The following is a 15,000-nucleotide window of genomic DNA, read 5'->3' as shown; positions in this document are numbered from 1 at the left end:
ATTAAAAGGGATAAATAAAATAAGGAAACTGAATATTATTTTTTGCAGGTTTAGATCAAGGGTGTCACAGAGAATCATAATTATGGAAAGACAATAACACATACAGACCAAATCCAAAATCAAACTGACATCTCATGAGGAATATTTTTCTCATCTGGAGAAAAATATTAATTAATGATATATCAATTGAAGGAAAGCTTGTCATTATTTGTGTTTTCTGTTTCCAACACAGAATGTTGACAAGTGGTCTTTTGACGTGTTTGCTCTAAATGAGGCCAGCGGGGATCACGCCCTTAAATTCATATTCTACGAGTTGCTCACAAGATACGACCTCATTAGCCGTTTCAAGGTAAAGTCAAAAGGATACAACAAATCATTGTCCCTGCTGTACTTTTGCTTAACTCACTAGTGTAAGTGGCAACTAAAAATATTCACCACAGCGAATAGGAATCTCCACATGCCTAAATTGATGTAAGTGAGTACAGTCACTTCTCTCTGTCTCAAGACTTCGATTATGATTAACGTATTTTTTATGAGGGGGTTGGATATACTTCATCCCCTTTGCATCTCATTTTCCTCAGCATCTTATAGCTTAGGAGATTTCACTTCAAGTGACAGCAACTGAGAGTAAACGGCATGTGCAAAGAAGCTGATATGAATATGTAATTGTAGTCGCAGTCGCTTAAATGATTCACGATCCATGATTTTATGACATCAATTTCAGATGCTGAGGAGACTCTGTATGCATTTAGATTGTATGCGCTCATGATTCAAATCACCAAACAGCTTGTAGGAGTTGCCTATTTGTCTGCAGTGTTTTAACTCTGTTGTTGCTCTCCCTGCTGTCAGATCCCAATTTCTACGGTGGTGTCATTCGTAGAGGCCCTGGAAGTAGGATACAGCAAACATAAGAACCCCTACCACAACCTGATTCATGCTGCTGATGTCACACAGACTGTACACTATTTGCTACTCAAGACTGGCATGGTGGTGAGTACAGCATGGACATAATTTGAACATGTTGATTATGTTCCAACAAAGGAAGCTCACTGAGTTGAATGTTACTGTGTAAAATTGGGCAGATCTTAGCTACGTGGTTAAAAACTGGATCATCATTTTTTAAATAACAACTTTATGGGTAGACTAACATGATCTTGGTTGTGGCTCTCATCAAGACCACCAGGACCAGTTTTCCCCTTCATCACCTGAGCAAAATAACCCTTTAATCCTATCAGACCTTTCAGTCTCGTTCAGGGCAGGTTTAAAAACAATGGCCCACAATTATCAGAATATGTGCCAAAACTAATACTGCAGGTCTGCCTGGGCAAATATGTTGATTCTTCCCCTTCTCTTTACCTTGTTTTATGTTTATGGAAGTATATTCACGCCAAAGTGCACAAACCAGATTTCAAGGGCTCCTTCATTTGCATGTCAGCGTTTGAGAGTGAACAGACATGAATGTGTAAGAGCACAGTGAGATTTCAGTAAGAGGGAGGACACAGTTGCCAGTGTAGTGGATGGTTTGAGCGAGTTCTCACCCTCACAGGGTTCAAAATATGTTGAAGGGTAATTCTGTTAGACTCATGCTTCTACCTGCAAAACAAAGTTAGATGAATAGTATTTTGCATGTGTGTTACCTTTAAAATCAAAATTATCATATCGTCACAGTTGTAATTTGTAATTGAGTAATTATGGTAGCCAAATAAACGGTAGATTTTACTTGTACATGTTATTCAGTTTTTACCAATAATTTTACCAGAGAAAATTCTCAGAATTTGCTGAGCAAAAATGCTGAACATAATGTTTCCCCAATAATGGCAAAAACAACATTATCGATAGGAGGAGTAGTCGTAGCAGTAGTGTTGGTGGTTGTATTAAAACAAGTTGTTGATATTATTGAACAGAATTGTCATATTTTGAGTAACAGTGTATTTACTTGCCTCTAAGTTAGTCTTTTTTTTTTTTTCTTTTTCAATCTGTTGACCCATACTTCACTACTTTCATCTGGATTGACTTTAGGGCATTTCTGTTCCTGCAGTCATTCTAATAGTGAAAAAAGACTAGACTTCCTGAGGTTAAAGCCCCCACCAGCCAACCAGCCAGCCAGCCACCTCCGCTCCCAGTGTTTTTATTTAATCACCTTAATAAGGTGGCTGCGACAGGTCGACAGGTCGACAGGTCGACATCTCGACGTGTTGTGCTTGTTTGGGCAGTGCTTTGCACAGCAAACCATATTACTGCTAGAACCACAAGGGAGAGCGAGAGCACAGCATCTATCATTTCACAGGCCCTCCAGACTCCATTAAATCAACAATCAACAGGTCATTCATAAAGCAGGTGCATGACGAAATATACTGAGGGATGAATCAGGCATCTTGCTAACCTCCCCCATACCTTCGTGCCCTGCCTAATGCTCTCTGACTTCCTGAGTTAAATCCCTGTGTACATGAGTGCACTTATCAGAAGAAAATACCCACTCGCAGGTGTGAGGATGCTGCACATACACACAGATTAAACATAAGCAATATATTAAGCACTTTTGCATTTGATTTATATATTTTTAGCTATGGTAGCAATTTGCAGGTGTTTACATAATTACTTTTAATTCACCAAAGAATACATTTAGTGAAGTATGCCTATTTTTGCAGAAATCGATGCCACTCTTACGTATGTGCAGTATATAAGTTCTAACAAGGATAAGCTTATAGCTTCTTGTCTCTGAACTAAGGATAAAGACTGGCAACATATACAAACAGTTAATAAATCCAAACCCAAAACAAACTGTGTTTAATCCAACTCAACAAAAATGAAGTGTAAAAATTACATGCTATGGTTTTATGGGTGATTATATGCTACGAGCAGCTAGCTAGCTTAGATTTACCTTCCTGTTTTACCGTCCTGTCTTTGTGCTAAGGTAAGCTACGTTACGCTGGCTGGCTGCTCACGTTAACTTTAATAATTACTTAAGACATTTTTGAAGTAAAAATATGTTTGTCCTACATGATAGTAAATAGACTAAATAGACCGAGACACTGTCTAAGAGGAAAGAAAGAAGGATTGTTAAAGTGACAGTTTAAAATGTGGTTCTCAATAGAGCTTGTCTTATCTAAAGTTTCCTTTTTGCTGTTCTGACCTTTCCTCTATCTCCTCCTCCTTATTTGTTTCCTTTCACCCTTGACGGTAATATATTCCTCATGCCAAATTCTCCTCTCTGCATATTTTATTTCTCCTCTGCATCTTTATGACATGATGTACCATTCCCTGCATTCCCCTTTTCCATTCACTGGCTTCTCATTTCTCTTGTCTAATTTCTGTGCGTTCTTTTCTCTTGTGTTCATTACTTTCTCATCCTCCTTTCCTGTGTATTTTCCATCTCGCTGCCTTCCCTCTTGCTATTTTCCTCCTCCTCCTCCCACCTTCACCTGATACTGCTTCCTCATGTCAAACCTTTTCCCTCATCCACTCTCCTGTGCTCTTCCCTGGCCTACAGCACTGGTTGACTGAGCTGGAGATCTTTGCCATGATCTTTGCGGCAGCAGTGCACGACTACGAACACACGGGGACCACAAACAACTTCCACATTCAGACAAGGTAATGGATCATAAAACCAAAAATGCATGGCATTGAGCCACCCGATCAATTCTTCCATTTACAGTAAGGGGGGCTGTACACTCAAACCGAGATCGCTTGAAGTGCAGTAATAACACTAGAACAAGACAAACTAAAAACTCCATGCTCCTAAGAAAAATCTGTTTACTATATAAGACTCAGTCTTTGATATGTTCATCAATGAGTACTTAAACTATTTTAATTAATTGAAATTAATTAATTGAAAAACACTGCTTTCATAATTTTTAAGTTTATGTGTCCATTGTTCATAAAATTAGATGTGTTGTTTTATTTTTTAAATCTTTTAAATTATACATGATGCATTTTAGGTAGTGAAGTCGCAAAGACTATTTCATACATCTGCTGCACTAGGAATTATGTTTTATACAGTATATATTAAGTATAATCGAAGTACAGTAATAAATAACTACTCCTGGCCTTCTTCCCCCAGTTTCCTTGTTTTTTAGTCTTTGTTTCTTTTTACTCCATAAAGTACTACTCTTATGCCCTTACAATAAATACAAAACAACTCACAGCAAACATCAGTTATTTTGTTGAGACAGCCATCCCCAGGCACAGCCCAATCCTGGAAATTAAACAGGAATTGAAACATTTTTTGTAAAAATTATAGATCTCTTTTCCCATGTTTTATATTTAGTCTGCTAGTTAACCAGACTGCAACAAGAACTTTATTGCAACCTCTCAGCCCAGCACCCTATTCAGTGATGGTTTGCTGCTGTACATGCAGACATAAAACTGTATTTATTGACACATTTTAATGATAAATGAAACAAATAGCATCATCTATGGGTCTATTTTTGCTCTTTAAGTTGTTAAATTAACACAGATAGACTACTGCTTTGCTTTCTCTTTACCTGACAGGTCAGACACCGCTATCCTGTATAATGACCGCTCCGTGTTGGAGAGTCACCATGTCAGTGCAGCATACCGCCTACTGCAGGAGGACGATGAGATGAACATCCTCTATAACCTCTCCAAGGACGACTGGAGGTCAGAGATACTCAGACAATAAGAGAAAAATGGGCAAAAAGACGAAAGAGAGGAGTGACAGCAAAGGGATGTCGGCCTCAGAGGTTGTAAATAACAGATAAGATCCTGAGCAGGTCAACCAAACAGTCTCACAATAAAACACACAATGTGAACTTCTCCTATTATATATTATTAGGATCTAAGATAAACAACAGTGCTCAGTGCAGTGGAAATCAGAAAGGTTGGATTATCTTCAAGGTCCAGCAACTTTCTACTAAATGGAACTGTTTTGAGTGATAATACATTAAAGGAGACAGCTCCAATCCGACTTCTCCTGGTATAAGCCTGGAATTGTCAAAGCATATATTATAAATAGCTCTCGAAATCTGTGTTGGCTGCCTTCATTTACTTTAGCGAGTTCCGAAATGAGTCGGCTTTTATTACCTGGGAGTTTGACAGTTCATTATACAGCACATGGCTCATGTTTTCCTTTCCTTTCCCCCTCTTTTGTTTTCTTCCAGAGAGCTGCGGGCTCTGGTGGTGGAGATGGTGCTGGCCACTGATATGTCTTGTCACTTCCAGCAGGTTAAGGCCATGAAGAACTTCTTACAACAACCTGAGGGGTCAGTTGCCCCGCCGCTGTTTACGCTCTGTGCCCTCACCCAGCAATTTACATCTTCACTACCCCTGCCATCAGTGCTTTAGCTGCTCACCACAGCACAATTTACAATGCCCTGAAGGGTACACATTGAGATTTGCAACAAACATTCATGTTCTAAATCAAACTGACTGAAACAAACAAGGGATGATTTCTTTTGTTTGGTTGTTGTTGACTTGGGATGAAAAATACAAATGGAACAAGTATTTTGTTGCCAATAGAATCAAATGGCATGTATTAAACAGTATAGGTACACAGTAGGGTATGACTACGGGCGCTCACAGGCACCAACACTAAGTGTATCTGTGCTGCAACTGCAGAGTTATGGCAGAGGCACACAGGATTTATTAGCACACTGCAGAGGAAGCAGTCGGCACTATAAATATTGCCTGCAGGTTTCTGGACATACTGTAGTTATGCCACGGCTATAATGACCAGGCAGAAAACACCAGACCTTCATAAACAATGCATCATGGTCTTGACTAGCTCCTCCGTTCTGTTGCTTTTATTATTTAACGTGCATAAAAAATGGGATACCCTGAAACAGCTTCTACAAAGATGTCCTCACCTATTACAGTCAGTGTCCGAGTATTGGGAAATCTTTTTATATTTTACTGAGAAAATCAGACTTTTGGTCCAGTGTAGACAGTGTAGGGAGGATCACAAATGAAGCAGGAGTTGCTGTTTTTAAAGTGTTCTCGACCATTATGAGTCTGAAATAATGAGAAAAGCTTAACATACAGCAGTGATCAGCAGTTTGTGAAGCATTTATCATTGTCTCTGTTTTTGTATAAATATGGCCCCAAATGTGATTAACATAACTAAAACTAAACAAATGAGACAATAATAATTATACATATTTATTTTGAAGGTAATCTTACATGTTACTTACTTACATACTGTATTAATCTGTGGCAAAATGATGTGAAACTCTAGTATCTGTTAATTCTCTGGGGAAATTATAGTCAGGTGTTTCAGTCAATTGGGTGAGGTGAGTCTGTGTAAGTTTGCGAGGCCCTGCCTTATTTTTATTTTTTTATTTTTTGTTCTTTCGGCTTATCCCGTGAGTTCAGGGTCGCCAGAATGGATCTTTGTCCGCATGTTGATTTGCACAGTTTTTACGCCGGATGCCCTTCCTGACACAACCCTCCCCACTTTCTACCAGGCTTGGAACAGCACTGCACTGCTGGGGATGGGAATGGGCTGTTAGGGGTTCAGTGTCTTGCCCAGGGACATATATATATAGACATATATGTCATATATATCTCTGTGACATATTTCTGTCACAGCACATACTTTTGGGTCCTGACAGAAAAATTGTAATGACATGTACACAAAGTTGTAATAAATATTCAGTTTTATGCAGATACACCCAAAAATATAAAATACGCCTAAACAAATAGGGAGATATATTAGAGCACACATTTTCCACAATCCTTTAACAATCTAGTGATCAAAAGACTAAGTAATCTGTAGATTTTTTGATAGTTAACATACTCATTATGGTCTTATTTCATACCTGTACAAAACACATAGACTTTCTCCATAAACTAACTTTAGCTAAAGTTTGGTCTTTCGTATTATTCCTGAAGCCAGAATTTAAATTTCAATCATTTTGACCACAGCACCCCCTACAGTAACTAAAACCTGCTGATCAAGCAGAGCTGCCGTTTGGCAGCTATTAAAGGAGAACTAACTATCGAATGCTGGATGACTCACTGCTATAGCTGCAATATTGACAACAGGTTATAAGAAACCTGTTGACCTTCAGGGTATTTTTTTTCTTTTTCACTGTGATAATTGATGATGATTATAAAACTGCACAGAAAGCAGTGGTATGGATGTATGGGGGAATCAACAATATTATGCGTCCTATGTCTGTGACTATATCTCAGAAATAGTCTAATGTAATCATCATGCTACAGTAAAACTACACACACATCTACATGAACACATAAATGAGAAATTGCAGTCTGCAGGAAGCTGCAGTGCTGAATAGACTTTAATGTGAAGTAATTTAAACCAGTCTGCTCCAGGCCTGCTTCGAGTGCACTTTAAGATCCAATCTGCCACAAATGGAAGGGAAGGAAATTTGAGCAAGTCTTTCTCACCTCTGTTTAACCTTGTGCTGTGTGTATGCGTGTGTGTTTTCATTTCTGTAACTATTTTCCATATTGGATTAGAGTATGTCTGCCCATTCATGCATCAGTTCATTAAACATGATATTTTGATAAGGTTATCAGATGATATCTCAGGCACCAACTCTGTCTGATGAGATGAGATGAAGTGCTTCACAGTATTCCAGTGTAGAAAACTGATTAACCTGATGGCGACACTATGATGGAAGGATGTTGGATGTGGACATTTCTCTGTTTTGGGGTTCAGGTACATGAACACTGCCTGGTCAAAAGATGTTAACACCTAGATTTATCCAAGCAAATATAGCTAAGAGCCTTCCATTGGACAATTACTGCATAATTGTAATTAATAGTTCTCAGCTTGCAACAAGATATTCAACTCTAACTCTAATGACCTGGCTTTTCCATCAATGCCTTTTTCTTTTCCCTGATGGCACAGGAATACAGTGTTTCAAGATAACAATGCCAAGATTCATTGAGCTGTAATTATGAAAGAGCGGTTCAGAAAGCCTGAGACATGAGACAATTTTCAATTGCTGGAGAAGACTTAACTAGTGGGTCAATTCTCCTATCATCAATTCAAGATCGTGGTGAAAAAAGAAAGCAACTCTGGATAGAAGTAAATGTTGTGATGCATGTCATAATCAAATCCAAATGCGGCTGTGTTTCCACATGCTAATAGATGTATATACTTTCTTTATTTCCACATTCGAGAATTAATAGAAAATTGTGTGTGACATACGTGTGTGACCTGAGGAACCCGAGGTAAAACAATTGTGGTAATACCTACCTGGGTGTACATGGAGTCGAGTAATTAGACAGAGACATTGATTCCTATTACGGTCATTTTTCAGATTAGGGACGTATGAATAATTAGATGGAAGCCGTTTTCACTTGTGAACTCAGGGGAATAAACATAGAATCAGGTCCAGACTTTGTTAGAACACCAGGAAATTGTCTGTGTCAGACATGTGGGGAGAAAGTCTGCTTGATTTCTGTGAGGTGTGGTGTCTGGCCAGAGCGTGCAGAAGGCGCGACATCACACAAAAACTCCACTCACTCACACTAAATCCTACAAACAATTTGCTGCTCAATTTACACATGGGCTTACTTGGCGATTACCCAGATTGAATACTAGGACAGTACTAAGACATGGGAGATCTTCCAGGCAACTAAATGTTCAGCCAGTCTCGCTGACACATTTGCAAGCAGAAATGTTTGAAATACACAGTATTTATAAAAAAGGGTAATTCCAGCTCCTTAATACAATAAACACGAGCATGAGCGAATATTTTATTAAACTGTCATCACTATCACTATAAATATTACATACATAAAACAACTTAGAAGCAAATACAGAGAGAAAAATTATTTCTCTAATTTTCTTTTTGGACAAATTGCTGTAGACAGATTTTTAAATAAAAAGCATCTTTGCCTTGAGCAATTTCTTATATCCTTCCCCTCATTTAGAGTTTTTCCAGTACCCGTGTTTCAGATTTATCTAGAATGTCGTTTTCGCTATGACATGGACTAAAGAAAACAAAAACAGGCTGCTCCAGTGATGACTAGGTGTATCACAGTAAAAGAACTTGGATTTTTGTAAAGAAGTACTTTTTTAAAATCAACTTGTAGACATTTGCTTTCTTTTCAAAACAATATAAGTCTAATGAGATTCAATTTAAACAAGAAGAAAAAAGGAAATCAACAGCCACTTAGAACCATTTAGAACAACAGACCTAATGAATAGATGATGATGTTATTTTTAAATGGTGTATTTACTTCCTTTTTTTTAGCATTGACAAAGCCAAAGCCTTGTCCCTGCTGCTGCATACGGCAGACATCAGCCATCCAGCCAAAAGCTGGGACATCCACCACCGTTGGACCACCTCCCTTTTAGAGGAGTTCTTCAGACAGGTGAGTGGTTGCACTTGGAAGGTCACAGAAAAATGCATGGCTGGCAGTTTCAGTGTGACATGTGAGTGGTTTGAGAATGTCAAGTTCAGATGCATACAGAAACAGCATGGCATGCTTTACATCTGGCCACATATAAAATTTACATTTGATCGAACATCTCTACATTTCACACAGTAGTTCCAGCTAATGCAGCAACACTGCATCACAATTTTACACACACTGACAATGGAAGTAGACTAGATATATAAAACATCTTTGTGGTATAAAGCTGGGGTTTTCACAGTCTGACATTATGGGCCCAACTTACACAACTAAATTAATATTAATGGACTCAGTCACTCTTATTATCTTCTGCATTTTTTCTTCTTTATTTTGGGAACTATTATACTGCAAGATTTAGAACCACTATTTGGCCTTTGGGGAATATAACAGGAAGAATAGGTTTGCCTTAATGGAATCAGAAAGACTAAATACTGGTTAAAAAGTTTTGGACTTTTAAAATACACTTGTTGCAGCTGTCATTGACTACTTTTTTCTCTAACTAGCACTCTTCTATTGTCTTTTAGCATCTTTAGAACTGTACTGTGTTCTGACTAGATGTCAACAAATGATTTCTAAATAAGTCAGGCTTATTTCACACGGTAGCAGTGTAACACCAAGTATAAAATAATGGCATTAGTGAATAATTATTCTAATGTGATTCTCTTTCACAAATCTACTCTCCCAAGCAATGTACATCATCATTTAGTCAGATTCAAAAATATAATTGTTAATGCTCGGCGCTTTGCTATTTTTAAACATGATAATATGACAAGCAGAAGATTAAAATGTAGAACATTGTATAGTGTGTAGTGTATTTGTAAATGTCAACAATAGGAACACATGATTAACTGGTGCCGCATTGCTTTCATCTCTTCCATTATTAATCCGTATTGTTCTCATTATCAGTGCTGTTGTTATTGTGGCTGCTTTCAAAAGGCCTTTGTCTCTCGGCATATGAGTTGCCGATAAATAGCATCTCCAAAGGACGTGGCCTAACAATTCCACATCCCATTTGCCTGTGACAAATCAGTAGAGAAAATTAAAAACATTTGTGGCCCAAAAACACTTAAGACGAGGGCCAAACAAATCCAAAGCCTGGTGATAGACATGTGGCGGTGGTGTGTGCATGTGCTGTAAGTGTATTGTGTGTGTATGATTGAAAGGTTGGGGAACATTAGACTAAATGGTGGTGACTAAAGCCATTGTATTTGCAGGGGGACAAAGAAGCAGAGCTTGGGCTGCCATTTTCTCCACTTTGCGATCGAAAGTCCACAATGGTGGCACAGTCTCAGATTGGTAAGTGGCTCCAGTCTCATAAACACCACCTGCTTTACTGCCTTAGTGGATAGAGTGGTCCAATTAGACTAGAATTAGATTTTATTTTTAAAAAGTAGCATTTTCTTTTGCAAAGTATTTATATGGCAAACAATTTAAAAGGCCTTACTGCCTTATTATATCTTTGAGTAATAGGCAAGAGTGCAGTTTATTATTGGGAAAAAATCATAACAATACATAGTAAATGTGTTTTGTACATGGAAAAAAAGAGTAAGTAGGACCATTTTTAGCTTTGTGTATGTAATACTGTAAGCCTGAAAGACAACATCCAGGGCACAACAGTTATAAACAACTATAGATAGCTTATCAGCATTTTTCTCAACTCAGAGTTTCTCTTTGTAGGTTTTTAGCAGCTAAAGAATGTGACTGTAATGAATACATAAAAGGAAAACAAAAAAAATCCTCATTTTATTCAAATTGTTAAGTTTGTTTTCAAACCCTCTCAAATACAATTTGGAAAGGCACGGAAATCCCCAGTCAAAGTACGTCTTTAGAGCCTCAGTTGAATGATAACCTCACTCAGTGATTGACAACATCTAGATTCTTAAAGCCTGTGTGCATTGACATTCTGATCTCGTCACCAGGATTCATAGACTTCATCGTGGTGCCTACCTTCACTGTGCTGACAGACATGATGGAACGTATCATAACCCCGCTTATTGACGAGGCCTCCCATTCTGGTTTTGCTGGTTTTCGACGATCAAGGTGGGAATCTTTACTTTTTAATTTTTTTAAATGGGACATTGTTTGTGAGAAAAGCTTGGATTCTTAAATGCTGCAAACCAGCAGCACTGAGCAGATGGAAGTGGGTGACTGCATTTAAATCTGGGTACATTTTATTCGAGCTGCCTAGTTAATCAAGGATGTAAAATTTATAGTTTTCTACCCTTCACCTAACTGTGCAACTACACGCTCACTGATGTGATTAAACCTCAGCAGCTCCTGTGCAATAACAGCATATCTAATGGAGGTATTTAGAACCGCAGATGGGTCTCCCATGAGTAATGCATTTATGTGTGTGGAAATGTCTCCACCTTTCATCAAGCAGAGCCACGCACCTTGAAATTGACACTTTAGAGATGCTAGTCAAAGTTTGCCTCACCACACCTGATTAAGACTGGGCTTCAGTGCTACGTTGGCAGACACAATCGCCTCTTGAGATACAAAAAAAGTGATTTTCTTCTCCCCTGGTTTAATTAATTGGATCATTACTTTTCCTCCAGCCACATACTGAATCAGGTATGTACAAGGCTTTGAAAGCAACCAAATAAGTACAGTCTACTGACTTTTGTGCCATCAGTATTTAAACCACCCAGGGAAATATCATATAAAAACTTTATCTCTTTGATTTGCTCAAACTTTACGCCTTGTAAAGTGAACTTGTTAGAAAATAAAGCAGTACTTGGGGAGTCTGGTTCTGTATCTTCCGTTGCACCTGCACATCAATATCGAGCTCCCTGTTGTCGTCAATAGCAGTCATTAACATCACACAGTGGGCCTCCAGTCGGAGCTAACCGACTGGAACTCTCAGATAGTGTCACCACTTGTTCAGTCCTCCTTGTTATGTATACACCTGGCTGCTTATGGGTTTCCTTGAACTATTTCTTCACTGCATTTATAGCTGCTTTCAATCATGTGTAACTGTGTCTGCTTTCTCGGTCTGCCTCTTTTTATCCACCTGCTTTTCTTCTCTTTTTTTAAGTGTGTATGTATCTGAAAGTGCACGTTTTTTTTAATCCAACTCAGTGGTGTGACTCTGGGGATGACAATGTCAGTCTGTCGAATTGTTTCTTTAGTCTAGTTTGAAATATTTCTCAAAAACATTTGGATGGATTGTAATGAAATTTTGTACAGACATTAATGAGATTCAGTCTCTGTGCCTAATTACCTTGGTGATGTTTTGACATGCTTTCTGTTAATATGAAGCTGACATTTGTGAATGTCTCCATAACTACTGGATCAATAGCTTGTTGAATTTGCAGCTGATACTCATGTCCCCCACATGATGAAATAAAATAAGCTTGGTAATCCTTTAAGGTACTCCAGCAGTTTACTGTCACACTGTCACAAAGCTGGGGTATTGATAGCAGTCATATTAAAGAAAGAACTTAATATAATAATTCAGGCAGCAAGCTAAGAAAAGGAACATCAGTAATTCCCAAAGTGATTTCCCAACATGATAACATTTATTAACTCTTATGTTCCTGCAGACTATTATTGACTGTATTATAATGCTGCTACCATGGCGTAAAGTTTATCGTAGTAACCCCCTCTCATTTTGTTCTGTCCAGTCTGAACAGTATTACCTCCGATGAAGCCAAGAGGCAAAACATGAAGAGCATGGGGTCTGACAGCGGCTCGTCTGTCCAAAGCTCCTTGCTGACAGTGGACATAAATAACTTCAAGGCATTATGGAATGAAGAGGTTTATCAGAACAGAGAGCGGTGGAAAGCACAGGCTGCTAAAGGTACCGTACATCTCTACTACATTTAAACTGATAAAGTGGGGGTGATTCAGGGACCACCAAAGCTCTGTTAAAACTAATCTGTCCGCACAGTTAATGAGATCCACCAGAATGCAGAAAATTGGCTTGTAAAGCTGCAATGCTCTCAACATCTGCAATGCTCTTAACTCACTCAGCCAGGGATTTTGACTGACCTGGATTTGTGTGGGATTTTGTGTGTTTCAGTGAAACTATCTGTGTTTTTCATCAAGTAAAATTCACCCCTGCTGGTCAACAAAACATAGTTTTTATTACATGTGTTGTTTAGTTTAATTTGTATTTAACAAAGTTAATGACTCTAACAAGGCAGCCATTATATAGGATTCATAAGCTGTACTTAATGACATGAAGAGTGGAGAGATTAATGAATAATAATTATTGAATTATTGATATTTCTCATTCTTGGTGGCCTATAAATGGACATTATTGCCTTCATTAGTTAATTCATTTTTACCAAAGAGAAAATATAAACACCTGCCAAATAAATTTTTTCACAGCCTGGCAACCTCCAAGATTTTTATGTAACCGTTAAAATTATAAATTATTATAATTATTTTATAAATGATTAAATCTAGTCATTAATTCCAGTTTATTTCCCACAATGTGAAAAATGGTATTAAAATATCAGTTTCAGTTTTTTGAAACTGTAGTAATTACTTTATATTAAAAATGTATAATGGTTAAACTGTATGTATGTGATGGGCATTGATTGTATAAATGTACCCAATGAGAATTGACAGTTCCCCTCAGCTCTGGGAGGGATTTTTGCATTTTCAGCCAAACCAAAATAGGTTTTCGTATATGGAAATTCACAGTACAAGCAGTCATGTTAGAGCCATGATAGAAAAAAATAAACAAGCATTTAGCAGTTAAAGGGCGACATTTGGTATTCGTGGAGACCAATAACATGACTCCACATTAGGGATAATGTTGTCCACATTTCCTGGATATACATATTACTTGTAGATATGTTAGGTGTTTGCAACATGTTAGCCATATGAACTTAGTTAATCAAAATTATCATACTAACCTTAAATTGCCAAAAACACAGATTTAAGACAACACGCTTACTACAGAAATATGACATACTGTATGTTTCATATTCTGAAATGCAACAATGAAAATAATGCAGTAAACCTTTACTGACTTAAAGTAACAAATATGTAGTTATGAATAAATGCAAAAGAGCATGCTAATTGAGCGTTACACTCCATATGACCTCAGAGGCGGAGGAGAGAGCTAAAAAAGAGGCAGAGGAACGAGCCCAGCAGGAAGAAGCTAAGGAGCATCAGGAGGTCCAAACGCAATCAGAAAAGTCTGAACCAAAGGAGGACAAAATGCAGGGGGAGCCGTCTGAGTCAGCAGAGGTCAACAGACCAGCAGATGGTAACACGGCTGATGCAGAACAGGGAACACAGCCTGGGAGCACCGCAAACCGGAATCCTCCATTGCCGAATGGTACATCCCTTTACGTGTAATCCCAAAGCATGGCCTGTTTATGAAAAGTTTGATATAAGACTATTTCCCCACTATGTCTGGTCGATCTGTGGAAAGACAATGGATCTAATACTGACTATTACAGAAAACCCGCTGTCTTATGTCCATTTAACGCTGTTCATGATAATTAAAACTGGTCATATTAGAAATATATTACCTAACTTCTCATTTAAACAACAACAATAATACCAAAGAAGACTGCAACAAATGAATGAATATTTTATAAGAGTTTTTTTCTTTTCTTACAATGGTCAGTCATTTTCTATAATATTACTATTTAAATTATTTTCCATTCAGGGACTAAAACCAACAAT

General features: G+C 37.9%; 1 protein-coding gene and 1 long non-coding RNA gene across 6 annotated transcripts in view; one reads left to right on the top strand and one right to left on the bottom strand.

The window, feature by feature from the left end:
- The window catches only part of LOC137098192 (uncharacterized), a 46,251-nt gene that overhangs the window by 23,442 nt on the left and 7,809 nt on the right, over nucleotides 1-15,000 (bottom strand). The window lies entirely within an intron of this gene.
- Nucleotides 1-15,000, top strand: part of pde1cb (phosphodiesterase 1C, calmodulin-dependent b) — an 89,845-nt gene that overhangs the window by 69,084 nt on the left and 5,761 nt on the right. For all 4 annotated transcript variants that reach the window (XM_067474160.1, XM_067474157.1, XM_067474158.1 and 1 more), the window contains 10 exons: nucleotides 233-349; nucleotides 850-990; nucleotides 3,491-3,591; nucleotides 4,492-4,620; nucleotides 5,121-5,222; nucleotides 9,189-9,309; nucleotides 10,566-10,647; nucleotides 11,271-11,391; nucleotides 12,978-13,153; nucleotides 14,414-14,647. In XM_067474160.1, coding sequence (XP_067330261.1) covers nucleotides 233-349; nucleotides 850-990; nucleotides 3,491-3,591; nucleotides 4,492-4,620; nucleotides 5,121-5,222; nucleotides 9,189-9,309; nucleotides 10,566-10,647; nucleotides 11,271-11,391; nucleotides 12,978-13,153; nucleotides 14,414-14,647 — 1,324 coding nt within the window. The remainder of the gene's footprint in view (nucleotides 1-232; nucleotides 350-849; nucleotides 991-3,490; nucleotides 3,592-4,491; nucleotides 4,621-5,120; nucleotides 5,223-9,188; nucleotides 9,310-10,565; nucleotides 10,648-11,270; nucleotides 11,392-12,977; nucleotides 13,154-14,413; nucleotides 14,648-15,000) is intronic.

This window comes from Channa argus, chromosome 14 (genome assembly GCF_033026475.1).
Source record: "Channa argus isolate prfri chromosome 14, Channa argus male v1.0, whole genome shotgun sequence".
Taxonomy (NCBI): domain Eukaryota; kingdom Metazoa; phylum Chordata; class Actinopteri; order Anabantiformes; family Channidae; genus Channa; species Channa argus.
The sequence above is the reverse complement of the archived record's forward strand: the minus strand, read 5'-3'. Positions and strand labels throughout refer to the sequence as shown.